Source organism: Xiphias gladius, chromosome 11 (assembly GCF_016859285.1).
Source record: "Xiphias gladius isolate SHS-SW01 ecotype Sanya breed wild chromosome 11, ASM1685928v1, whole genome shotgun sequence".
In the NCBI taxonomy this organism is placed as follows: Eukaryota; Metazoa; Chordata; class Actinopteri; order Istiophoriformes; family Xiphiidae; genus Xiphias; species Xiphias gladius.
This window is the reverse complement of record NC_053410.1, coordinates 160,311-186,654: the sequence shown is the minus strand read 5'-3', so window position 1 is coordinate 186,654 and position 26,344 is coordinate 160,311. Positions and strand designations below refer to the sequence as shown.

At 43.2% G+C, this 26,344-nt stretch overlaps 2 protein-coding genes across 2 annotated transcripts; both read right to left on the bottom strand.

Annotated features, from left to right (window-relative positions):
- Nucleotides 1–772: 772 nt before the first annotated feature.
- LOC120796646 (transient receptor potential cation channel subfamily V member 5) lies at nt 773–15,117 on the bottom strand. Its single transcript, XM_040139683.1, has 19 exons — nt 14,620–15,117; nt 13,983–14,094; nt 13,744–13,904; nt 12,186–12,272; nt 11,731–11,881; nt 10,956–11,117; nt 8,752–8,861; nt 8,473–8,590; nt 8,155–8,183; nt 7,977–8,068; nt 7,645–7,759; nt 7,351–7,521; nt 6,647–6,717; nt 5,639–5,806; nt 3,737–3,861; nt 3,240–3,432; nt 2,217–2,424; nt 2,069–2,127; nt 773–1,927 (listed from the first exon to the last, which is right to left on the bottom strand). Exons 1-19 carry the CDS (start codon nt 14,704–14,706, stop codon nt 1,684–1,686), a joined length of 2,463 nt encoding a protein of 820 aa, XP_039995617.1. The 5' UTR covers nt 14,707–15,117; the 3' UTR covers nt 773–1,683.
- A 454-nt stretch (nt 15,118–15,571) lies between these two features.
- prkn (parkin RBR E3 ubiquitin protein ligase) lies at nt 15,572–26,325 on the bottom strand. Its single transcript, XM_040139320.1, has 11 exons — nt 26,248–26,325; nt 25,691–25,854; nt 25,098–25,365; nt 24,897–25,012; nt 22,362–22,445; nt 21,690–21,805; nt 19,613–19,749; nt 19,099–19,160; nt 18,773–19,003; nt 17,777–17,894; nt 15,572–17,207 (listed from the first exon to the last, which is right to left on the bottom strand). The coding sequence occupies exons 1-11, from the start codon at nt 26,252–26,254 to the stop codon at nt 17,104–17,106; spliced, it is 1,407 nt and encodes a 468-aa protein (XP_039995254.1). The 5' UTR covers nt 26,255–26,325; the 3' UTR covers nt 15,572–17,103.
- Nucleotides 26,326–26,344: the final 19 nt, after the last annotated feature.

The window sequence follows — 26,344 nt, the reverse complement described above, 5'->3', positions numbered from 1 at the left end:
AAACACAGAGGCAGAGGAAGTCAAAAATAATATATATACAAATAAAACAGATCAGTACAAAAAAACAGTATATGAATAAAAACATCTCATTCACATCTTTAAATGTTGCAGTTACAGCATGAAAATCAAATACTGGAACACAACAGATCTTTCATCAAATTTATGATTTAATTCTTAGTTTACATATTATTATGTTACATTTTTACAATTCTGAGGGATTTTAGTCAAATATCAAAAGCGATGGAGGATCACAGAGAGAGGCGCTTCAGTGGTATTTAAACACATTTACATGAGATAAATTAAACTGTTTCTACCTGGTTCCCATTTATTTACACAGAATATTGTAATTCAATTAGAGTGAAGCTTGTGTTTTTATGAAGCTTGAGAAATATCCAGTAGTTGATGTAAGACACAGAACCAGAGAATAAGGAAAGGTTCTGCTGATGCTTAATTTATAGGTTTGTTATTTCTTAAATATTTTAGAGGATGGCGTCATCTCTTGCTAATTACAGGGTACATAAACAAATTCATTATTATATTTTCAGTATAATTAGAGTCTTTAAGTCAGAGCACATGTAAACATCTAGAAATGTATCTATACAACACATATGGAGAATAAAGTTTCCAATAATAAACATGTAGAAATGTATCTATACAACACATATGGAGAATAAAGTTTCCAATAATAAATGAGTAATGACAGAATATTTGTGGATATCATTTATTTATTCAGACAGGTCTGAGTTCTGCTTTGTCTTATTTCACGAACTCAGAAAGGAACTTATATTTTATTTATAGCCAACAGAGAGTTTCCTGTGTGATCAGACTGTTTTATCTTCAGTGATGTTTCAGACAGAAAATGAATCATGAGTTTAGATGAAAAACCATCACCATGTGTTGGTGTAATTATCACAATTTAATTTTCAAAATCAAGAGTTGCATATCTACATTAGATAAAATACACCACAAAATAAAATATTAAGTCTTACAAAGAGCAAACCCTCAAAAGGAAAGGCATAAATTCAATGAAAACATTATGAGTGAACTGGAAAACATGCTTTAACTATAACACTGCGATGGGAATTTTGTCATTTGAAAACTAAATGTGTGTTTTTTACTTGCATCATAAGAGGAAGCTGTGTTTGATTAGACTGAATCAACCAATGAATTTAAAACTGGAATAAATGTTGAAGTTAAAAGTAAAGTATAGACGACCAGTTGATCAGATTTATTGAACTGTGCATCACTGAAAGTCTTACTCAGAGTAACTAATATAACAACAGTTCAGCTCTGTGAAAAACAATGTAGAACACAGCAAAATAATACATAATAACTCTGCAGGAACATAACATCACATGTATTTCCATGAATCTGTTGCCCCAGTGCATGCCTCACACCTACCTCAGGTAACAGCAGTCAGATGATCAGCGCTCGGCCTATCATATGATCAGCACTCGGCCAATCATATGATCAGCACTCGGCCAATCATGATGTTTGAGATTTGATCATGGTTTCAAATTTCTACTCATGTTGCCTTTACAATAAGAGTGTGCTGTTCAAGATAACTTCATTCAGGATCAACAAATTAGTCCTCAAACCATGTTTGAAGAACAGGACATTGGTCTGGTCTGGCTTGGTCTGGTCTGGTCCTCACAAATCAGGTCTCACACAGATTCAGATCTGTTAACCTGATTCAGTCCTGTTATGAACCAACTGCTGGACCAGAGACCGGAGCTGCATCATCTCTGCTCGGATGGCCTGAAACTCCTGGTTCTGCTGGACCTTGTTCTCTTGGTTCTGTTCCTGAATCTCCTGGTTCTGCAGCTTCTGTTTCTGCTGGTGCTGCATGTTGTGTTCCTGAAGCCCCAGGTTCTGCTGGTCCTTATTCTCCTGACTGTGGTTCTTCAGGTACCGATCCATCTGGACTCTGAGAAAGAAGGGATTAAGTGTTAGACCAGCAGCACGGTGGCACACAGGCAGAATCTCCAATCTCATTCAGAAACTGTTTCTCAGGTTCCAGTTTTTCTGCCTGGAGACCTCAGTGATGGTCGCATTGATCTGAACTCACCCTGAACCAATGACTCTCTCCATGTGTCTCTGCAGAACCAGGAACTGATCTAGAGTCTCCTGCAGGACACACAGAAACACACCGACCCTCTTTACTTTCTAAACTTTAAATAAAATAATTTTGACTTATATTGTTTCTTCAGACGCACTTTGATCTGCGTGGTGATGCGTCCCATCTCGCCATGGTAATGGGGGTTTGTGGTGATGTCAACATCATAGGCGTCAGCCAGTGGTGCGCAGTTGTTGGAGATGTACTGGTTGTCATAGAAACGGCGGAGGAGGGGCATGGAGTCCTCCACCTGCAGGATTACGGCAGCCTGCTGCATCACAGCGTTTGCCTGCGAGTTATCATGAACCCTGACACGCACAGACAGTAACACTATATAGAGTAGATACACACACATTTGTATAAATATACAGCATATAAACAAAGGGAAACACACACACACACACACGACACAGACACAACACACGCACGAACACCTGGACCTGAAATTGTTTCTGGACCAGTTTTTCTTGATCTGGTTTTGTATTTATCATCTCAGTACATCACCCCTAACTGTCCAAAAACTGTGACTCATCTTTGTTCCTAAAGAATAAAAGTAAAATAATTTGATCAACTTAACTCTTAACTTGTGAAATCACACGTATCTCAGCCAAAGCTTATTAGATCTACAGATGTGTTTGCAGACAGATGTTCATGAGAGCAGAGATGTTTGGGGAACCCTTGATGACACTGAGCTTATTAAAAGATCACCTTCAGCATTATTCTCAGGAAATAAGCCCTAACGTTGTAGACGTAGAGTAAAGTGTAATCAGCTTTGTTAACTCGCATAATGTCCTGTAATGAAGTTCTAACCTGTTGGAGCTGGAGGAGCTGGAGGTCAGACAAAAACAAACATCACTATGTAATTATTAAAAGATTTTGCTCCAGCAAAAATTAAATAATTTATTGATGGCCTTGTGCGGGATGCAAAACCAGTTAGGAATGATTTCCTACTCAGGTTAGTCGCGGTTTAACTCTCTCTGAGGTAGGATTGGTTTTAGTCCTGGTTTAATTCTCTCTAAATCAGGACTGGTTTCGTCCTGGTTTAACTCTCAGTTTCATCCTGATGACAATTGATAAATACGGGCCCTAATGGAACAGAGACAGTCCAGGTGTAACCTCTGACCTCTGAAAGGTGTCAGTGAGTAGGGCGATCAGCAGGTTGACACACAGGATGGAGGACGCAGCCAGAAACGTCCCACACAACAGAGGAGCCATGACGCCATCCACCGTTGCCATAGCAGCGTATTCATACTCGTCAACCAGAGTGATGCGGTACAGACTGTAGAGCAGGCCAGACACAGACTGCATGCTGGGAACTGAGGACGAGCCTGGTGGGTTGGGGTACAACAGAGTCAGAATTTTCATTAGAGGAGCTGAAAGTATTAGAAAATATTAATAATACAACCTCTAGGAACCTGTACTGTGATTTCATCACAAACTCACTGGGACTGGAACTGGGACATCACTGGGTACAGTGAGAGAAATAAACACATGACATGAAGTCACATGTAAGGGGACACACACACACACACACACACACACACACACACACACACACACACACACACACACACACACACACACACACACACACACACACACACACACACACACACAGACTCTGACCTCCAAATATGATCCAGAAACTGCAGGCGTAAGGAACAAAGATCTCAGCGTACAGGAAGAGGAAACACATCAAATCCCCAACAATGTTCCCCAACATGACAACGAACGGACCCATCAACCTGCGCATAAACACACAGAAACTTTAAAGTGGCTGTTAACATTTGTTGTTTTAAAGTTTACAGTTTACATGTGACATCAATCTGTGTCGACACTGACAGAGTCTCCAGGTGGTTTAAACAGAGAGCTCTGTCCACAGTCAAACACCTAGACAACATGAAAACAGGTAAATCTCGTCTTCTTCAAACACTTTTCAGTTAAACAACAAAACATCTGGTGAGAAGTGAGACAGACAGGCGGCTGATTACATCTGTATTTTCTGCTGTGTTCAAACATATCCACCTTTAAAGTGATGGATCACAAAGAAAGTGAGAGAGGATTAAAGGACGTCTTCTTCACTTCACTGTCACACAGCTCCGACCCTCCCTGAACAACTGAAACACTGAGCTGCACTTTAACAGTTATACACTGAGACGCTTTAACATTTACACACTGAAACAATGAGACGCTTTAACATTTACACACTCTGGAGACTGGTTTGGAAAACCACTGTTGTAATTTGGACGGAGGCTGAAACTGAGAGAAAAATACGAGTTTACTAATTTAGCCTGTTTAATGCGGATGTACTCAGAGTGAGACCTCCCTGCAGCACAGGGGATCTTTGTCTGAACAAATGGTGACCCTGAGCTCCTCTGTTGTCGGCGTAACAGTGAGGTGATATAACTTGACCACTAAGGTGTGCATTGTTCTACTATAGCAACCCGGTCAGCTGTCCTGACCAGAGGTGGAGGAAGTACTCCAGTAAACTGCAGTAAAAGTACTCATAAAAAACAGAGTAAAAATACTCTGTTACAAGTAAAGATCCAGCATTTAAAATGTTACTACAGTAAAATTGTGTGAGTATTATCAGGAAAATATACTTCAAGTATTAAAGGGAAAATACTCAGTGCAGTAAAACGTAAGTGTGACTGTTTTACTGTTTTATATTATATCTTTAGATTATTATCACAGATGCTTTAATGTGTGAACATGTTACTGCTGCTGCTGATTCTTCTCTTGCATCTTGCTTTGTCCAACCAACAGTCAAACCTAAAAATTAAAAAAATTGTTAAAGGGTTAAAGGGAAGAGCAGCAAATTGTCACATTTATGAAACTGGAACCATTAAATATTTTTACATGAAAAATTACTTCAATTTGTAAAATAAGCAATAACAGCAGCTGTTAGAAAACTGAGCTGCAGCAGCAGGACAATACCTGCTTCTGGAAAGTAGCGTGACACGAAAACAAAATACTCAAAGTAATAATATCATCAAGTATTTACTCAGGTTTGTACTTCGTCACTCTTCCACACTGGGACTGAACATCTGGGTCTGAACGTCTGAACATCTGGGTCTGAACATCTCACTAAACCTCAAGGCCTATACAGTGTGTGTGTGTTACCTGCAGATACATACAGTGTATGTTTGTGTGTGTGTGTGTGTGTGTGTGTGTGTGTGTGTGTGTGTGTGTCTGTTTGCGAGTGTGTGTGTGTGTGTGTGTCTGTTTGCGAGTGTGTGTGTGTGTGTGTGTGTGTGTGTGTGTCTGTTTGCGAGTGTGTGTCTGTTTGCGAGTGTGTGTGTGTGTGTGTGTGTGTCTGTTTGCGAGTGTGTGTCTGTTTGCGAGTGTGTGTGTGTGTGTGTCTGTTTGCGAGTGTGTGTGTGTGTGTGTGTGTGTGTGTCTGTTTGCGAGTGTGTGTCTGTTTGCGAGTGTGTGTGTGTGTGTGTGTGTGTGTGTGTGTGTGTGTGTTTGTGTTATCTGCAGATGCAATGTGTGTGCGTGTGTGTCACCTGTGTGTGTTACCTGAAGGCTCTGACGTGTTTCATGAGTCGCAGCCACAGGAAGATGATGGTGACAGAGAACAGACGTAGACTGGCAGTGTGGAGATGGACGGACGGACCAATCACATCGGCCATGTGGACGCTGAAGGACGCCATTAGCAGAGAGTACACCAGCCAATCAAAAACATTCCTGACAACACACACACGACAGGTAAGTGTAGTTACAATACACACTACAGACTGAGAAAACAATCAGCCGACAGCAGAATAAAGTGAACACAACATTTACTGACAGTTTCAGTCGTATCAGGATCATGACCTAACCCCCCCATTTTTAAATGTCTCTCCCTGCAGCAGCTGCGGGCTCCTCCACAGGTAGGTGCTTCTGCTGAGTCTAGTCACTCTGATCCACATGTTCTGGTCTGAATCATGTCTGGGTTCAGGCTCTAAATCTCTTAGGGATCTTTATACAGACTGAACAAGATCCTGTGACAGACATTTTCAGTGTCTGACGATCGGAGACCATCATCTTTTAAATCACTTCATAAAAGTAATCTTTTTAAAAAAGCCTTTTACTAATGTCATCCTTTCTTTTACTCTGGTTTTTAATATATTTGGTTTTTTTTCTATTTAATAATTTAATCCTTTTTGTCTTATTTTTTAAAATTAATTTTATTGTTGGGTTTTATTTTAATGGCCAATTTCTATTAACTTTTTATTTTGCTGAATTGCTTTGCTGAATGCTTATAGATTGAAATTTCCTCATAAATGCTTTATAGATAAAGTTTTTTATGTGATTTATTTTTGAGTTTATTATGGGGGTGAATTTCAAATATTTTGTGTACTATACTGAGGGTTTTTCAATGCTGGGACACTTCTGTTCTATAGGGTTACAGGATTTTAGGTTTCTCTTTAATGCTGTTGTTGTTGGTGTGTGTGTGTGTGTGTGTGTGTGTGTGTGTGTGTGTGTGTGTGTGTGTGTGTGTGTGTGTGTGTGTGTGTGTGTGTGTGTGTGTGTGTGTGTTAATACCACAGGTCTTGGCTGTAGCTTCCTCTCATCCTGTGAATCTGTTTGTTCTGATGCAACAAGAAAACTCTCTCCTGCAACACAACACACACGATATTAAATAGTATTGATACTACTGATACTACCGAAACTACTATTACTCGTAACGCTGCTGTATTTATAAGTGTTCGACAGCCTGCTGTGTAGCATGCTGCCCCCTCCTGGTTGTTCTGCAGCAGTACCACCAGTGTTCAGGATCAGTGTTAATGAAGCCTGTTAGAGTCTGACATTATAAACTGAGTATTTCATTTCATTATAATTCTGCCTCCTGTGTCAGACTGACCAATTTAGTTTGTCATGTGAAAACCATGCTTCTCCAAAACATCGACTTATCATAGACTTGGAAAAACAGCTCTGTTTTCAGATCTGAGTCCAAGCATGTTTCAGATAATCCCACTGGGTTTTTACTGATTTATTCAACTGAAAAGGTCAGTTTGAAAATTTTCTCAACCCAATAAAAGAGCACTCATTCCTTTATGTCCTCTGAAAATATCAAAATCACCAAATCTAGATATGAATGGGTTTAACTAAACAGTGACAGTAGAATTTGAAATGAGGATCACAGAAATGTAGCGATGCCAATATTAACATTAATATTTAGATATTTAAGTTTATTTGTTTGTTAAAAGGTTGTAAACATTAAAAGTGTGTTGTGTGTGTTTTCTCACCTGAGGCCACATTGGATGTGAGCAGCGCAGGTCGTCATGGAGACGATGCTCTGCCCACCGCTGCCAGAGGCGGAGCTTCCTCCTTGAACGCAGGATGTCCCGCGCCTCCCTCAGCACCTCCTCCAGGGTCAACAGCAGCGCCAGGACTAAAAAGAGGACACGCCACCAGTCCTGAGACAGAAAGGTGAGAGAGAGACAGGTGAGGGAGAGACAGGTAGAGACAGTTCAGAGAAACAGACAAGAGAGACACAACAAGTTAGAGAGAGACAGATGAGAGAGAGACAGACAGGTCACCTGGGGGAGGATGTAGCGATCAGGTGAGTCTTGGTGGACAGACGCAGAGAGGGCGACGATTGTCCAGGAGACGTTGAACAGGAAGTTGAGGATGAGGAGAAGCCACGCCCCCAACCTGACAGACAGGTAGAGACAGACAGGTAAGAGACAGACGGCCAGGTAGAGACAGACATTTAGAAACAAACAGGTAAGAGACAGACGGACAGGTAGAGACAGGCAGGTAAGAGACAGACAGGTAGAAACAGACAGGTAAGGGATAGACAAAGAGAGACAGACAGACAGAGCATTGACTGTTCACCTGAGTGCTGATGTAAAATAAATAAAGAGTTTACCTGCCGTAGAGTTTCCATTTGACCTGGATCAGTTTGAGAAAGACTGGATTCATGATCAGGTCTAGTTTTCCTTCCTGGACCACCACCTCTAGCTGTTAAACACAGGAACCATACGGGTGAGCATAGTGCACTTAACTCTACACTGTAGAATACCACACAACCGCTGGTGAAAACTTACTGGAGACGTCGGCTCAATGACCACTGCCTCTGCAAAACAACGGACGGATACAGACAGACAGACAGTAACAGACAGAGAGGTCAGTGAGTGAGTGGTATTGTCAGTACAATAGCAGCAACAGTTTCAGTACTATTGTAAGAGTGCAGTAGTATTGCAGTATTATTATTAGGTGTGTGTCAGACTGAAATCTGAGGGACTAGTGTTGGGATAACGGAGGACCAGCGACAGACCAGTGGGGGCCAGTCAGGTGAGTGTGGTTGTGGCTCTGGGTAAAGCAGGTTCAGGTAGTAGTCCGTAGCATGGTAAAAGCACTGTTACCTTGCAAGTGCTTCTCATGTGAGCATGGTTCTGGATCTGGTTCCAGCAGGTTCAGGTAGTAGTACTGCTGTCTGGTCATTCTGTCAGTTACATGGAACTGAGTGAGCGCCAGCTGGGCCTGAACACAACACACAGCCACATTCACCACAGCACCAGGACACACCCTGTTCTGTACTTTTCAACTTTCCATATTTTACAGTACAACTTGAATTCAAATGTAATGACTTATTTTTGAACCAATCACGCCCTGTTATCTGTCAGTAGGTAGGACATTGTTACCACTGGACTCATCCGACCAATCAGAGCAGTTATACAGAGCTGTCCATCTGAATCCTTTATTCCTGCCTCCGCCCCGAGCTCCAACAGGACCCGAGCTGCCTGATTACGCTCTGCAAAGACACGCCAAAGGTGTCAGTGGTGGTGTCAGTGGTGGTGTCAGTGGTGGTGTCAGTGGCAGAGTCAGTGGTTGTGTCAGCGATGTTGTCAGTAGTGCTGTATGTGGGGTTGTCAATGGTGGCGTCAGTGGTGGGTTAGTGGTGGTGTCAGCGATGTTGTCAGTAGTGCCGTCAGTGGTGATGTCAGTAGTGGTGTCAGTAGTGGTGTCAGTGGCAGAGTCAGTGGTTGTGTCAGCGATGTTGTCAGTAGTGCTGTCAGTAGTGCCGTCAGTAGTGCTGTCTGTGGGGCTGTCAATGGTGGCGTCAGTGGTGGGTTAGTGGTGGTGTCAGCGATGTTGTCAGTAGTGCCGTCAGTGGTGATGTCAGTAGTGGTGTCAGTGGCAGAGTCAGTGGTTGTGTCAGCGATGTTGTCAGTAGTGCTGTCAGTAGTGCCGTCAGTAGTGCTGTCTGTGGGGCTGTCAATGGTGGCGTCAGTGGTGGTGTCAGTAGCGGCGTCAGTGGTGGTGTCAGTGGCAGAGTCAGTGGTAGTGTCAGCAATGTTGTCAGTAGTGGTGTCAGTGGTGGGTCAGTGGTGGTGTCAGCGATGTTGTCAGTAGTGCCGTCAGTAGTGCTGTCAGTAGTGGTGTCAGTGGCAGAGTCAGTGGTAGTGTCAGCGATGTTGTCAGTAGTGGTGTCAGTAGTGGTGTCTGTGGTGGCATCAGTGGTCGTGTCAGTGGTGGTGTCAGCGATGTTGTCAGTAGTGCTGTCAGTAGTGCCGTCAGTGGTGGTGTCAGTAGTGGTGTCAGTGGCAGAGTCCGTGGTTGTGTCAGCGATGTTGTCAGTAGTGCTGTCAGAAGTGCTGTCAGTAGTGCTGTCAGTAGTGCTGTCTGTGGGGGTGTCAAGGGTGGCATCAGTGGTAGTGTCAGTGGTAGTGACATTGCTGGCGTCAGTAGTTGTGTCTGTGGTAGCGTCAGTGGTGGTGTCAGTAGCAGAGTCTGTGGTAGTGTCATTGCTGGCGTCAGTAGTGGTGTCAGCGATGTTGTCAGTAGTGCTGTCAGTAGTGCCGTCAGTAGTGCTGTCTGTGGGGGAGTCAATGATGGCGTCAGTGGTAGTGTCAGTGGTAGTGTCAGTGGTGGTGTCAGTGGTGATGTCAGTGGCGGCGTCAGCGGTTGTGTCAGCAATGTTGTCAGTAGTGCTGTCAGTAGTGCCGTTAGTAGTGCTGTCTGTGGGGGAGTCAATGGTGGCATCAGTGGTGGTGTCAGTGGCAGAGTCAGTGGTGGTGTCATTGCTGGTGTCAGTAGTGGTGTCAGTGGCAGAGTCAGTGGTAGTGTCAGCAATGTTGTCAGTAGTGCTGTCAGTAGTGCCATCAGTAGTGCTGTCTGTGGGGGGTGTCAATGGTGGCGTCAGTGGTAGTATCAGTGGTAGTTTCATTGCTGGCGTCAGTAGTGGTGTCTGTGGTGGCATCAGTGGCGGCGTCAGCGGTGGTGTCAGTGGTGGTGTCAGTGGTGGTGTCAGTATTGGTGTCAGCAGCGGTGTCTGTGGTGGTGTCAGTGGTAGTGGCATTGCTTGTATCAGTAGTGGAGTCTTTGGTGGTGTCAGTAGCAGAGTCAGTGGTAGTGTCATTGCTGGTGTCAGTAGTGGTGTCAGTGGTGGCGTCAGCGGTTGTGTCAGTGGTGGTGTGAGCGGTACTCTCAGCGATGTTGTCAGTAGTGGTGTCAGTGGTGGTGTCAGTAGTGGTGTCAGTGGTAGAGTCCGTGGTTGTGTCAGCGATGTTGTCAGTAGTGCTGTCTGTGGGGGTGTCAAGGGTGGCGTCAGTGGTAGTGTCAGTGGTAGTGACATTGCTGGCGTCAGTAGTTGTGTCTGTGGTAGCGTCAGTGGTGGTGTCAGTAGCAGAGTCAGTGGTAGTGTCATTGCTGGTGTCAGAAGTGGTGTCAGTGGTGGCGTCAGCGGTTGTGTCAGTGGTGGTGTGAGCGGTACTCTCAGCGATGTTGTCAGTAGTGGTGTCAGTAGCAGAGTCAGTGGTAGTATCAGTGCTGGTGTCAGCAATGTTGTCAGTAGTGGTGTCAGTGGTGGTGTCGATAGTTTTGTCAGTAGTGATGTCAGTACTACCCAGGTTGGCGGCGAGCTGCAGTGGTGTTCTTTGTTTGTAGTCGGTGCAGCAGATTGAGGCTCCAGCCTGCAGCAGTAGTCTGATCGAACCCACAGCATCGTTCTTTGCAGCATAGTGAAGAGGAGTCTGCTGGTCCAGGAGAGTCCGAGCCTCTGGATCAGCTGAGGACAATACACACACAGACAGAGACAAACCTAGTGATCAAGATTCTGTAGATCTGATCTGTCCTGTACGTTCAACAACTACAGCTCCAATGAGTCTTTGCCAGATATGGACTATCAAAACCTTACTAGTGCTGACAAACTGACTGTTTTTTCATCATACAAATGAGCAGTTGTTAAAATGTTTCTTTCCGTTTCGGCAGAGATCTTCTTACCTCAAATTTGGACAGAAATCCTCAAACATATGATTCACCTTTAGAGACACACTGACTGAGAATATACCCCATCTGCCACAGACCAGAGGACCAGAGATCAGCTTGAAAATGGGGCAGGACTTTGGCTTTTCTATGGCTCAAAATACCATAGTCATGGACGAAATATGAGTCAACATATATGCTCCTTGGCACTAACATGTAAAAGGCCGACCTGCACCGCTACATAGGAGCAAGCCCCTATGACTGAAAGAGACATAAAACCGCCACAGACACTAAAACCACCACAGACACTAAAACCACCACAGAGGCATAAAACTACCACAGACACATAAAACTATCACAGAAACTAAAACCACCACAGAAACTTAAAACTAGGACAGACAGTCTCATCCACAGACCTTTCCGGTCCAGCAGGAACCTAACCATGTCCTGGTAGTCCAGCGCCGAGGCCACATGCAGGGTTGTGACTCCAAACTGATCCGGGAAGAGGAGGTCTGAACCCCGGTCCAGGAAGAACCGCATCACATCCACACTCCATGCCCTGGAGATCTGAACACACACACACAGCAGTGTTTGTGTGTGATGGTCCAAAAAACAGCCTGGTTACAAAGATGTTTACAGTAAAATAGCTCGTCAATTTTTTTCTAATGCAGTTTGTCTTTAAATGTACAAATAAAGACAAATGACAGGAACCTTAAAACCAAGCAGGAGTTGTATTAAGGAAAAAATCTGCAAGCTTCCGGCTGTTTTTCATGTCAAATGTTCCACGTGTTCAGTGTTTGTTCTGCTTTGTAATTACCAAACCAAACAAATGAAACTGAAGAGTAGAGAAAAATAAAACTCTTGTGTTGACCTCGTGCAGAACGGTTTGTCCATATCTGTCTGAGCTGTTTGGATCGGCTCCATCTGAGATCAAGTCATCCAGAAAACCCACGTCCACCTGAACACACACAAGACACACACAGACACACAGAGATACACAAACACGCAATGATACACAAACATGATTAGGATGATGACCTTTTTTAACTAACTGATCAAAACTGAAAATACAGGTGAACTGATATGAAACCTTACTGTTTTAAATGCTGTTTAATACAACACCTGGCTACTTTCGCATTTCTTTTTTCTTTTCTTCACTCTTTGTTTCTTCCTTATTGTCTGTGTCAGTAATTAAACCTCTTCTTAAGAAGCCTATTCTGGATCCAGATGTTTTAGCCAATTATAGACCTACTGTATATCCAACCTCCCCTTTACTTCTAAAATCCTTGAAAAAGCGGTTGCAAACCAATTGCGTGATTATTTGCATAGGAATGGTGGAATTTTCAGTCAGGATTCAGAGCAAGTCATAGCACAAAAACAGCACTGGTGAAAGTTAACGATGATCTTCTCGCGGCCTCAGACAATGGACTTGTCTCTATAATTGTCCTCCTAGTTCTTGGTGCTGCATTGGTGCGGCTGTGGCTTGGGAGGTAGAGCAGGTCGTCCACTAACCAGAAGGTGGGTGTTTCGATCCCCAGCTAGTCTAGTCCGCATGTCCATGTATCCTTGGGCAAGATACTGAACCCCAAATTGCCTCCGATGTATCATCGGTATGCGAATGTTGTGTGTATAGAAAGCGCTGTTTGTATAGAAAAGCCCTGGATGAATGTGTGTGTGCATGGGTGAATTTGGTATGTAATGTAAAGCACTATGATTGCTCAATACGACTAGAAAGGCTCTATATAAGTGCAGTGCATTTACCATTGGACCCGAGCGATCATAAGATTTTATTAGAGACTGGAACATGTCATTGGGCTTAAGGAACCCCACTAGGCTGGTTTAAGTCATATTTATCGGATAGATTCCAGTTTGTTCATGTTAACAATGACTCTTCCGTGGACACAAAGGTTATTCATGGGAGTTCCACAGGGTTCTGTGCTGGGACTGATACTTTTCACTCTATACAGTATATGCTTTCTTTAGGTAACATTATCAAGAAGCGCCACATAAACCTCCATTGCTATGCAGATGACACCCAGCTGTATTTATCTATGAAGCCAGATGAAACTAATCATGTAGTCACGTAATCAGGTAGATTGGCTTCTTCTCTCTCCCGTAGTTTTGTTCTTCCTCGTCTCTCTCCTCTCTCGTCCTGTCGCTTTCTGCAGGTATTTCTGCCCCTGGAGCTGCAGAGTCTGGATTTGTGACTGCAAACCACCAACTGCCCCCATGATCTTGCTCAACACCCACTGCTACAATTATTATGATCAGTCTGATTCTTAATCTTATCATTATTATTAGTAGTAGTAGTATTAGTAGTATTAGTATTACTATCAGTATTATTGTTATTACTATTATTATTACTATACATCTCTATGTGGAACTTGCACTGTGCTATGTTCTCTTTCCTCCTGCTCTCCCCCTCTTACCTGGTCGGTGTCCTGGTTGGTAGCAGCCAAGTATCTGAAGTGATCCAGCAGTTTTTTGTTCAGTTGATGTTTTTTATTTGTTGTGTCGGTTTCATCTCTCTGCTCTTCATCACTTTCATCATCCTCAGCCAGACCTCTGTACTTTGTTGCCATCTGAACTCCTGAACATACGTCATATCATTAAAACTTTCACGTATCCAGATCTGCTGAGTGGACTGATGAAAACCACCTGGACTCACCTGTCAGTTTTCTTCTCTGCTTCCAGCGGCCACAGGAGTACGATGCCCACCGAGCTGCAGTCGTCATTGCTGCTGACACTGAGGACCTGGACTCCTGAGAACACTCTGAGACCTGAAGACAAACAGAAATCTGAAGACGAACAGAGACCTGAGGACAGCCTGAGACCTCAAGACACCCAAGAACTTAGGATAGACAGAGATTTTAAGACAGACACTTGAGGACAAACATAGTCTAGAGCTGCAGACCAGTAAACCAGTATGACAGTCAGATGTTTTCCAGGTCAAATGATTGGCTGTTTGTGATTTTATTGGTTCTCAGAGGTGAAAGTGGACGGTTGGTGTTTATTTTATCCTACCGGGCGAGGCAGACAGCTGGGGTTTACAATGTTAATTCTTTATTTACTCCTTCTTTATTTAGCTGCATTTGTTTGAACTTTTTCTTGTTTTGTTTCTTTAGCTTTACTTTTCTTTTCTTTCGTGGTTTACAAAAGTCTCCATAAATAAAGTTTTTAATCATTACTGCTAAAAACATTTTCAGGAGTTCATTAGTTTAAGCTCCACGCTACTGGGACCAGCAGAATAAAACAAACACTCAAGACTGCAGGTGGACCTGACTCTGGTTCTGGCTTACATTTACCTGGATTGTCTTGGTGCTTCCTGTCATCTCCAGTTCCAGTCCAGGATTCTGCAGACCTGTCAGACCAGCTCGGGTCCCCCTCTTCATCCTGGTTTGTCAGCCCTCTGTCCACCAGGTCAGAACTCCAGACTTCCACACTGATGAATCTGCCAGACCTCCTGAAACCTGCCAGACCTCCAGAAACCTGCTGGACCTCCCAAAACCTACAGGGCCTGCCAGAGCTCTTTCCAGATGTCCAGTATCTCCTAGGACTAAAATCAGCTAAGAACTGTCTCTGATCTGGATCTGTCTGAGTCTTAGCCTTGTGGTTCTGAATGACTGATCAGGATTTGTCTTCACCTTGTGTTCGTTTGAAGGACTGATCTGGATCTGTCTTCACCTCGTGGTTTTCAGTTTAATGTCTAGAAAACAGATCCATAACATCAACTGATGGTGACGTTTATCAGCTGCTGCTGAAAGGTTTATGGTGCATCTTATCAGTGGGTGGAGGGTCTAGGTCCAAGTCCAGGTCCACGATCTGATCTCATTTTTACATGTATAAATACCATGTATCGTATACAATAACCATAAACAAAGTTCACCTTTGAAAACAGAAAAAACAGCTCAGATCTAGCAGGAGGGTTAGAGTTCATATAATGATCTTAAACAAAGACTAATATTAATCATTGTTTCATCTTTTCGGTTTGACCTTTTTCTCTGAAAACCAACAAGTGGATTTTTACCTGTAAAGGTGTATCTACCAGCATGAAATGCATCCAATAAAGTTAAAGATTGGTGATCCAGTGATTTTTTATCTTGTAGGATGTTTTTAAATGTCTTTTGATAAAAAAACAAAATGATTCCCAAAAAATCTGACAAAAGAGCAAAAGTAAATAAACAGCAGCCCAAGCAACAACATTTATATTTCATATCAACATCTTTTCAAAATGTTTAAAATCTGTCTTAGCTGAGTCAAGTCTGTGTATATGTTTACGGGACACTAATTTTGTTGGTTATCAGGTACTGATTAGGTCAGAGCTCTCATCAGTAAAGTTCCAGTATCAGACGACATGATTTGGAAAGTAAATGACATCTTTTTGAAAGAGAGTTCGCATGGATTTATTACAGAGACACAAAGAAAAACACGTTTTCTCTACAGGAGCTTTCAGTGAAGTCAGAGCGGCAACATGATGACTGATTCTTCATTGTCACCTAAAGATCAAACATGTACCAGAGAGGGTCAAACCAGACAAACACCTGCATAAACACTGGGTGTTAAAGACATGTTGAAAACTCCTCATGAGTAAAAAGTACCATCTCTATTAAACAACTGATCCAGCAGAATAATATTTATTACTCAATTTAAAATATGTCTGAGCAGAGAAGGCAGATACATTTATTGGGATTCAGTTCATATTCACACAACCCAAGTAAAGAAAATGAAAAAATACTGAGGAGTGAATCCATTTATAAAACACACAGTTTCCTGTTTTTATGTAGTTTGATTGTTTTTTAACAGAAGCTTCAGATTTAGCTGCTGAACAGTAACGATTTTATTGTGAGAAAATCAAGCATGATCCCCTCCATGTTGCTTTTCTGTTTTATTTGAGTTCACCAAGTGATTTCCGGTTTTCCTTCAGGATGAATAAACTCCTACCTGATATTATGATTACAGACTTACCGATTACAAGAAAAAAGAAAGATTAATAATCTTTTTTATAAACCGATTTTTTGTGCATTTTTTTTACCTTCATCCAACAGACTGAGCAGAGTGAAACAGCAAACAGGCTTCAACCAGTGAAGTTCTGATCACATGGTCAGTGTGTTAAATCAAACACAAAGTTTAAATTGTAACTAACCCCCCCTGAATATTTTGTCTCTGCTCACCTCCACTGGTCGACCTTCTCACCTGCCTGCAGTGATGTATAGGTGTACTCCAAGACACTGTGACATCACTGGTGGTGGTTACAGGTGTCTGATCACAGCCAATCACAGGCAGCAGTGACACTGACTGTGGTCAGAGGTGAAACCGACCTTACACTCTCATCCAGACAGAGCAGAGAAACACTGCTGTTCAGTTACTCTTTAAACCACATCTCCCATGATCCTCTGCAGCTCTCTTAGCAACCAGTTTCAGACTTGTGAACATTGTTCACGTCAACATCCGACTCCTGCTTCTGATGGAGAAGTTGGTGATGTACCTGAGCCAGTGTCTGATATAACAGAAGAGCTTTGAAACCAAAGATGCGTCAGGTCAGACTCAGACCCCCATTCACTGACTAAACCAAAACTAATGATTATAACATTAATTATTCACGTACAGTATTTTAGTTCTAATGACCAACTTTCTTTTACACATCATGATGATGTTCCGTTTGTGGCTCCTGCTGAAGTGTCTCTGAGCAACAGCTGTCAACATATGTATATGTGTCCGTGTGTGTGTGTGTTTGTGTGTGTTTGTGTGTGTCTGTGTGTGTGTGTGTCTGTACGTGTCTGAGTGTGTGTTTATCCAAACCAGTGGTTTCCCATACACTCCCTGTTCCAGGAGACTCCACAGAGCCAGCACCACTCTGCTCTGCACAGAGGACACTGCATGTGCATGCAGCCGCCTGCAGAGGGAGACAACAACAGTCGTTAAATACAGTTGTTTTTAATGAGTGTTAGCAAAGTGTTTTATTTCCAGCAGGTCGTTTCTGTTTCATTATCATGACTGTTTTTATTTCATATTGTTGGACAGAAATTCTTTATGGTGCTTTGCTTGTACTCCCTCTGTGCCATTAAAGCTCTGACCCTACTGATACTTCTGTTTATTTTCCTTGACATTTGATAACTGATGTTATGATTGAAATCAGGAATCATTTGATCAAAGATTTGATGTCAACTCTCAGACTGGTTTTAAAACTCAACATCATCTGATAAGTTATCTGTGCTGATGAGCTACAGCGCTCTTCAAGTCCTGTTAGCACAGAGTCTCTGTAGAAAATGGTATCATTGATTTCTCATGTCGTTATTGTTACTGAGTCTATTCTCTGTTTAACTGAGGCTGTGATTTGATTTTGCCATCTACACCACAAACATGCAAGTTCTGTGTCGTGGAAAAAAGTACGTCTGGAGCCATTAACACCTGAACCGGTTCATCTTGAGCAGACTCAGACCCTCTGCTATCAGAGTTATTTACCGTTTCTCTCCACAGGAACTGAACACTTAGGGCAGCGTTTAGTCGACTCCTGGATGAGGAGCAGAGAAGCTTGATCCCACCTCCCTCTGAAAGATGCCTCCTCCCCCACCACAAAACCCTGAGGAAGAGAAGAGAGGAGAGGAGAGGGGAGAGAAGCAGGAGAGAGGAGTTAGTGATATATTTTGTCCTGCAGTGTCCGATCCGTCTAGCAAGGGGCAGCAGAGACTGAGACATCTGTTTGTTCAGGTTTGACTCTTTGAAGAAAGAACCAGAGCTACGACACAGACTGTCTCAGGGTCTGTCCCAACACCCACACCAGATCTTGAGCAGTAACAAGTGGATCTCTGTGCTGCCAGGTGGTAAACAGGTGTGTCCATTAAATACCAAGAGAGTTACACTGAACCTGCACTGGATGGACACTTCCTGACCCTGCTTCAAACAGGTCAGAGCTCAGAGTATAACACCATTCACAATGGTCTACTGCTCCACATCAGTGCAGATGTTGGCATTAGTCGGCCTATAAGCTGGTTTCGCGGCCAACAATAATTAACAGACATGAAGAAGTGAAAGTTTTTCATTTTACTGCTCTTGTCCAAATAGTACATGTTATAACAGAACCTCCACACGGATCAGATCATCATCACCATCATCATCATCACCATCATCACCATAATCATCATCACCATCATCATCATCATCGTCACCGTCATCAAAATCCCAATCACCATCATCACCATCACCATCATCATCATCACCATCATCACAATCACCATAATCATCATCATCATCATCATCGTCACCGTCATCAAAATCCCAATCACCATCATCACCATCACCATAATCATCATCACCACCTTCATCATCATCATCACCATCATCATCATCATCACTATCATCACCACCATCATCACAATCACCATCACCATAATCATCATCATCATCACCGCACAGCGCAGCAACGTACACCTCAGGGAGTTCTGTGGTTGGTCGGCTAACCTGTGAGGCTTCACCTCTGGGTGGGACAGGCAGTGTCTGACAGGCCCCCTCGTGGTAGCCCTCCCTGCAGTCTCTGCAGAAAACAAAGCCGCAGCCCAGCTGTCTGTCACACTCCACCCTCCTGATGCCATCAGGTGGTAGAAGCCCTGCCCCACAGCCAGGTGACGGACAGATAAGTCCGCCAATCGACAGCAGGCACTCCTCGGCCCCATACTGCAGATACCGCCCATACTGAGAGAGAGAAAGAGCCCAGGTGTGTCAGGGGGAATTATGGGTAGGATGTGTGTAAAATGAGGATAAGACAATAAGAAGACGGAAACACTCACCTGATCCTCTCCCAAAATCCTGAAATGATGCAGCTCCTTAATCAGAGAGTCGACACAGCCGGCTGCAGACAGACGCAGATATCACACATTCACACACATTTATATATGAAACGATTTCACTGTATACGTCGCATGATGGACACAGCCTCTAGTCCTGAAGTGAAGCCTTAAGTCCGTCTGGGATGAAAATGTATTTTCAGGTTCTGGGGCGTTAATGAAAGATGATGATGATGTTCTGATGAAAAAGGATGTGTGAACATGAGACATTTGTCAGGCAGCAACTGACGGTTTCTGTCTAATTAACAGCTAATTAACTCCATGATTAGTCACAGTAATACCCTGCCTGTGTGTCTGAGGAGGATTAACCTGGGCTCTAGGTTTTATTCTACACAGACTCAGACTAAACAGAAACTGGATTCTTGCTGGGCAAGTGTCTGTCAGGATGTTCAGTCTGGTGACTGAATGTGGAGCCAACATGTCTTTACTGGCAGACAGGATCCTCCAGAACACTCACCAGCACACGGCAGAGAGAATCCGATCACAGCGTGATGAACAAACTGGCGCTCGTTCAACCGAGTCTGACAGTACCGACGGAAACAGTCCAGACAGATCACGTGACGCTCCGAACACTGGAAGACCAGGACCACGTCCCTGACGGAGAAACAGAGGATAAAGATGAGACAGATGTTCTTACAGAACAGAATCAGACTGAGCTGCTGCTTTTATTGATCTTCTTATTGATTTATTGATTATTATTACTAATTTCAATAATATTAATTCATGTTTATTTTCCTAAAGTCTCTTTATTGAACAATATTCGCATATCAGTTCTATCCTTATTTTTCCTATTTTCTTTTTACAAAATAAAAAGTTGTGACAGTGGTGTTTCTAACTAGCAGATGAGACACAGGGCAGTATTTGGTGTCTGTTTTACCTTCAAAAATTCAAGTTATATATCATAGCTAACGTGTTAGCTAACTTCTCTTTCTAGTGTGATCTCCTGACACAGATGTAGGATTTTTGTTTTTCTTCTTTTTCTGCGAAGGAATAACTCTAACAGAGAAAATGATTTGAAGCATTATTAGGAAAACATTTGTGGATGAGATCTACTGAAAGCTACTGAACCTGACAGAGCTGGTTGGGTTTACTGTGATATCATCTGATGTGGCGTTCAAAAACCTGAGGCTTCAAACACATAATACTGACAGAAATAAAAACATATGCGCTGTGGCTACATTCAGAATCACAACATTACGTGTTGATCTCCAGGATTTGGCTGAACTCAGTCTGCAGTGCAGATCGAAACACACACAATAACTGAAACTGTAGGCTAAACAATACGGCTTATTTAAATATAGAAATCACACGTCGTCTTAAACAGTCATACGGTCGGTTGCCCCTTACAAAGGAGACATTATTCAGCAGCTTGTTGGTCTGAAATGTTTGGTGAGAGACCTGCTGTGAGGTGTTCAGAAACTGAGAGCCGACTCAGAAACCTTTGATCAGGACTGAAATCTGATACTGCATGTGTCTATGTGTGTGTTACATATGTGTTACATGTGTGTTACATGTGTGTGTGTGTTACATGTGTCTATTTGTTACGTGTGTCTGTGTGCTACATTTGTGTGTTACATGTGTCTGTGTGTTACGTGTGTTACATTTGTGTGTGTTACATGTGTCTTCATATTAATGTGTGTGCTACGTGTGTGTTTGTGTTACATGTGTATGTTATGTGTGTGTGTGTGTTACGTGTCTTTGTGTTACATGTGTGTGTGTGTTACATATGTCTTACATGTGTCTTCATGTTACCTTTGTGTTACATGTGTGCTACGTGTGTTTGTGTTACATGTGTATGTTATGTGTGTGTGTGTGTTACGTGTCTTTGTGTTATGTGTGTTACATATGTCTTACATGTGTCTTCATGCTACGTGTGTTTGTGTTACATGTGTATGTTATGTGTGTGTGTGTGTTACATGTGTCTTTGTGTTACATGTGTGATACATGTGTCTGTGTAACATGTGTGTGTGTGACACGTGTCTATCTGTGTGATACATGTGTGTGTTAAATGTGTCTTTTTGTTACATGTGTGTGTTAAATGTGTCTGTGCGTTACGTGTGTGTGTTACCTGTGTGTGTTTTACATGTGTCTGTGTGTTACTTATGTGTGTTACATGTGTGATACATGTGTCTGTGTAACATGTGTGTTACATATGTGTGTGTGTTACGTGTGTCTGTGTGTTTGTGTATGTTAGGTGTGTGTTAGATGTGTGTGCGTTACCTGTGTCTGTGTGTGTTACATGTGTGTGTGTGTATGTTAGGCGTGTGTGTGTGTGTGTGTGTGTGTGCATGTTAAACGTGTCTGTTTTTGTGTAACATGTGTCTGTGTGTGTTACGTGTCTTTGTGTTACATGTGTGTTATGTGTCTGTGTGACACATGCCTATCTGTGTGATACATGTGTGTGGTGCATGTGTCTTTGTGTGTTACATGTGTGTGTGTGTGTGTGTGTGTGTTACATGTGTATGTGTTACGTCTGTGTGTTATATTTGTGCGTGTTATGGGCATGTGTTGTGTGTGACAAGTTTGTGTGGTACATGACGTCGGTGCAGGCGATGCAGGGCACATCTCTGGTGTTGGTCATGATGAGGTCGAGGGCCACAGAGAGGTCCTCATCTGAGGTCGGATGGGACGCACACTTCATGAAAAAATCCTGCATTCACACACACACACACACACACACACAGAAAGAGAGAGGGAGAGACAGAGAGAGAGAGAGAGAGAGAAAGAGAGAGAAGGGAGGAACTAAATCTCCCAGAATACCAGTGGATGACTGACTTCACATAGAAAAATGCTAATAAAGATAAATAGCACACACTGAACTATGGCAGTCATATCAGAAAGCTGTAGGGCTGCAACTAATGATCATTTTTATTCTAAATAAATCTGATTATATTATTATTGATTATATGATATTTTCAGGATTAATTGATTAATTATTTGGTCATTAAACGTCAGAAAATGGTGAAAAACACCCGTCACAAAATCCTGGAGTCCGAGATGATGTCTTCAAATGTTTTGTTCTCTCCAACCAACAGTCCAAAACCCACAATATTAAATTCACAGTAAAGTCTTGAGGCAGCAAATCATTTGCAATTCTTTTTGAAAAAGTGTCTTATAGGATTATTTGATTATAAAAATAGTTTGAATCGACAAATCAATTAAACGATTACTGATTGAGGCTCTTGACAGCAGCTTAGCCCCCTTACCGCGTCATTGCCGTGACAACCATCTGACTGACATACACCATGGATACGACTTGGGAGGAGGACATCATCCCAAGAGGACGGACCCTGAGACACAGACACAGAGATAATAACAAATACTGATGCTCTCACCTTCATCACCATCATCATCATCATCATCATCCTGATTATTATCATCATCATCATCATTATCACCACACGTGCTCAGTAACAGACGTGTTTGTTAAAACGGTGTTCAGGAATCATCCACTGATATCAAAGGTATCATAGAGAGAGAGACAAACCTCCTAAAGAATCCTGAATAGAAAAGTCTGTAATACCAAAGATGGCAGATGTACGACACATATCCCGCCCCTTCCCCCAAGAGCCAATCGTCTGCTTTATAAAAGTCGAACGGGAAACATATCAAGCCAATCGTGTTGTTACACTGACGCGAGCGAATCCTTGTGCATGCGCGGTATAAGTATAACTCGTGGAAGAAAGCGTTTTAAACCTTATCCTGGGGAAGTCAGTGGTTTCATCAGAGGGGACTGGTGATTCTAAACAAGCAGTTTTTATGTCCCGGTTACCATTGAAAGTGATGTTATGGCTCGTTCCCCATTCATTTTAATAGGGACCTGGGCTTGTTAGCCCGAAATAACTGCCCGGGGGGGTTGCCAAAATGGCTACCGAGTGGTGAGACTTGCCTACAAGGACTCTGCTGATATTTAACACATACCAGTCAGGTACATAAGTATTTAGACAGTGACATAATTTTCATAAATTTGTCTCTGCACACCCCCACAGTGAATTTGAGACAAAACTAACAAGATGTGATTAAAGTGTAGACTTTCAGTTTTAGTTCAAGGGGTTTAACAAAAATATCACATTAACCCTTTAGGAACTAGAGCCATTTTTATACATAGTCCCTCATTTTCAGAGGCTTGGATTGTCCAAAAGTAATTGGACAATCCAACCTAATTACAAATATACAGATTATATTTATTACTTGGATGAAAATCCTTTGCAGTCAATGACTGCCTGAAATCTGGAACCCCTGGACGTCACCAAATGCTGAGTTTCCTCCCTTGAGATGCTCTGCCAGGCCTTTACTGCAGCCGCCTTCAGTTGCTTCTTGTTTGTGGGTCTTTCTGCCCTGAGGTTTGTCTTCAGTAAGTGAAGATCATGTTCTGTTGACTTGAGGTCAGGTGACTGACTTGGCCATCGAAGAATATTCAATTTCTTTGGCTTGAGAAGCTCTTGTGTTGCTTTTGCAGTATGTTGTGGGTCATAATTGATCTTGTACTGTGAAGAAGCGTCCAGTCAGTTTTGCAGCATTTGTCTGAATCTGAGCAGATAGTTTAGAACTATACGCTTCAGAATTCATCCTGCTACTTCTATCAGCAGCCACTTCATCAATAAACACCGGTGACCCAGTTCCATTAGCAGCCATACATGTCCATTCCATAACGCTGCCTCCACCATGTTTGAAAGATGATGTGGTGGCTTTGGATCATGAGCCGTTCCTTTCCTTCTTCATACTCTTCTCGTCCCATCATCCTGGTACAAGTTCATCTGGGTTTCATCTGTCCAAAGAATCTGGTTCCAGAACTGGGCAGGCTTTTTTAGACAGTTTCTGGCAAAGTCTAATCTGACTTTTCTGTTCTTGAGTGTTACCAGTAGATTGCACCTTGTGCTGAACCCTTTGTATCTACATTCGTGAAGACGTCACTTGATCTTAGACTTGACAATGATACATCTACCTCCTCGACGTTGACCTGTCTAGATGTTGTGAAGGGTTTTTTTCCCCAAGGAAATAATTCTGTGATCATCCATTTTATTTGTCTTCCATGGTTTTCCAGGCCTTTTGGTGCTGCTGAGCTCACCAGTGCATCCTTCTTTTTAAGAATGCACCAAATTGTTGATTTGGTCACTCCTAATGTTTCTGCCATCTGTATGATAATTTTGTTTGTTGTTTTCTGCTTGATTTGTCATGAAATAATGAGGGAACAGGCCACACCTGAGCATGAAACTGACAGTCAGTCGATTGTCCAATTACTTTTGAGCCTCTGAAAAGGAGGGACTGTATAAAAATGGCTGTAATTCCTAAACGGTTAATGCAATGTTTTTGTTAACCCCAAATTAACAACAGTTAACACCAGTGGGATGATATGGACTAGAACTATTTATTATTCTGTCATTTGTTTTCCTTACATCCCAGTTGTAAAAAAATAAAAATTCCAAATGATATCGCTGATTTTATGAATTTGACATGGTTGTTATTACCTGTTATTTACTGACACCAAACTGCTCCGAATTATGTTTTTAAAATAAACTGAAACCTGAGACTGGAACGCTGCAACCTCCATCTACTTAGACTGGGTTACACCTGCTGAAAAGCGCCCACTGTGGCCACACACAGTATTACAGCACACTGAGGCAGGAAACTGGAGGATCATCATGAACTAAATGATTCACTGACAGTTAACTGACTACACATAAATACTGCGTATTTCCATTACAAATACCGTGTTACAGCAGTATAAGTAGTGCTCTCACCCTGCTGAGTGTCAGCGTTGTCTGTTTGCAACTTCTGCAGCGAACCCGCAGTTTTCCTGGTTGGACCGACTTGCAGCTCTTACAGTACACAAAGAAAGTACTGCAGGTGCGCATACCTGTACACACAAGCACACAGTCATAGCACTACTAGTGACATACTACGGGAGCACTGACGCACTGCAGGTGTACTGACATGCTGACCTTTCAGACCTGCTGTCTGCGCTTCCTCTCTTGCCTCCTCTGTCTCTCCGTCACCTCCTCCTCCTCCCTCACTCCCTTTCAGGATCACAGCCAGGCCAGTAGAGGTGGCGGGGAGGCGCGAGGAGCTCAGGTCCAGCCTGGTCAGGCTGTCCTGCTCCTCCTGCCCGCCCCGAGTAAGACGCTCCTGCAGGAGGAGCAGCCGGGAGGAGGAGGATCCTGAAGGAGGGAGGACGACATGGACGGTACTCTGCTCCGGGAGGTCACAACCCTGAGAGAGGGAAAAGAGAGAATGGGAGATAAGAATTAATATGACAGGAGGAGTTACCATGAGGAGGTGAGAAACCCTCCATCCAGTAACCTTTCGTCTCGTGCTCTTCCTTCCCCCACTGCTCTGCTCTCCCATTATTCTTCACTCTTTTCTGCACCTCCTCCTCCTCCTTCTGTCAGAGTCCAGTTTGGCAGCCTATTAGATCAGCCACCTCGTTTAAAGCTTAACGACGAGCTGTTAATCAAACTGCAGATAACAGAAGACTCAGATTCCGTGTCGTTCCCCACCGTCCCGCATTCATCTGAACTGTGACCTCCGACCTCACCTGTAGTGTGGACGTGCTCTGCAGCTCCCTCCCAGCGAACAGCACCCTGAGCTGCTCCGGTCGTACTCCCTGCTGACTCCCCACCACCTCCTTCAGCTTGGCCACACTCGCCTCCTCCTGCAGCTCCACGGCCACACCTGGCCCCAGGTTGTACCGCACAAATACTAAAGACACACACAGGTGACGGGTCAGCCTGTGTCAGATTAAACCGGAGGCGACCACCAGATAGACCGACATGACACCCGAACAGCTGCGCTGCAGAATAACTATGTTCTTTCTCACAGCACCTCGATTCGTAGATACCTGTATTTCAGTCACAGGGGACGCTTTTACCGCATCGGTACTTTTCCTGCTGATACTTTAACTACAGCAAACTGAAAATGCTTGTGTACTTTTACTGCAGTAAATGATCTACGTACTTCTGTTTCGGATGGTCAGTCAGACAGTTATTGATGAAAGTGACGGGTTCTCACTCAGCTGAAGTCAGAACCGAACAGAACCGTCAGTAGAACACAGTGAAACCTCGGTAGAACCCAAGTGGAGTGGAACAGACTCACCGATCATCCGTCACTTCGTCCTTCGGTCTCCGTGTGTTTTTAGTCTGCCCGCCGCGGTGCACTCTGGGTACTGTAGTCCCGCCGCGCGCGCACGAAC

What these genes read in the sequence shown, in the direction of transcription:
- LOC120796646 (XM_040139683.1), bottom strand. Translation starts at nt 14,706, where the DNA reads ATGAAGAGGGGGACCCGAGCTGGTCTGACAGGTCTGCAGAATCCTGGA. An exon ending in CCAACCAGGACACCGACCAG is followed by an intron (nt 12,273 to 13,743) that starts GTAAGAGGGGGA and finishes GTGTGTGTTCAG; the next exon opens with GTGGACGTGGGTTTTCTGGA. An exon ending in AAACACGTCAGAGCCTTCAG is followed by an intron (nt 3,862 to 5,638) that starts GTAACACACACA and finishes GTTTATGCGCAG; the next exon opens with GTTGATGGGTCCGTTCGTTG.
- prkn (XM_040139320.1), bottom strand. An exon ending in CAACGCTGACACTCAGCAGG is followed by an intron (nt 22,446 to 24,896) that starts GTGAGAGCACTA and finishes TCTGTGTCTCAG; the next exon opens with GGTCCGTCCTCTTGGGATGA. An exon ending in GTTGTCACGGCAATGACGCG is followed by an intron (nt 21,806 to 22,361) that starts GTAAGGGGGCTA and finishes GTGTGAATGCAG; the next exon opens with GATTTTTTCATGAAGTGTGC.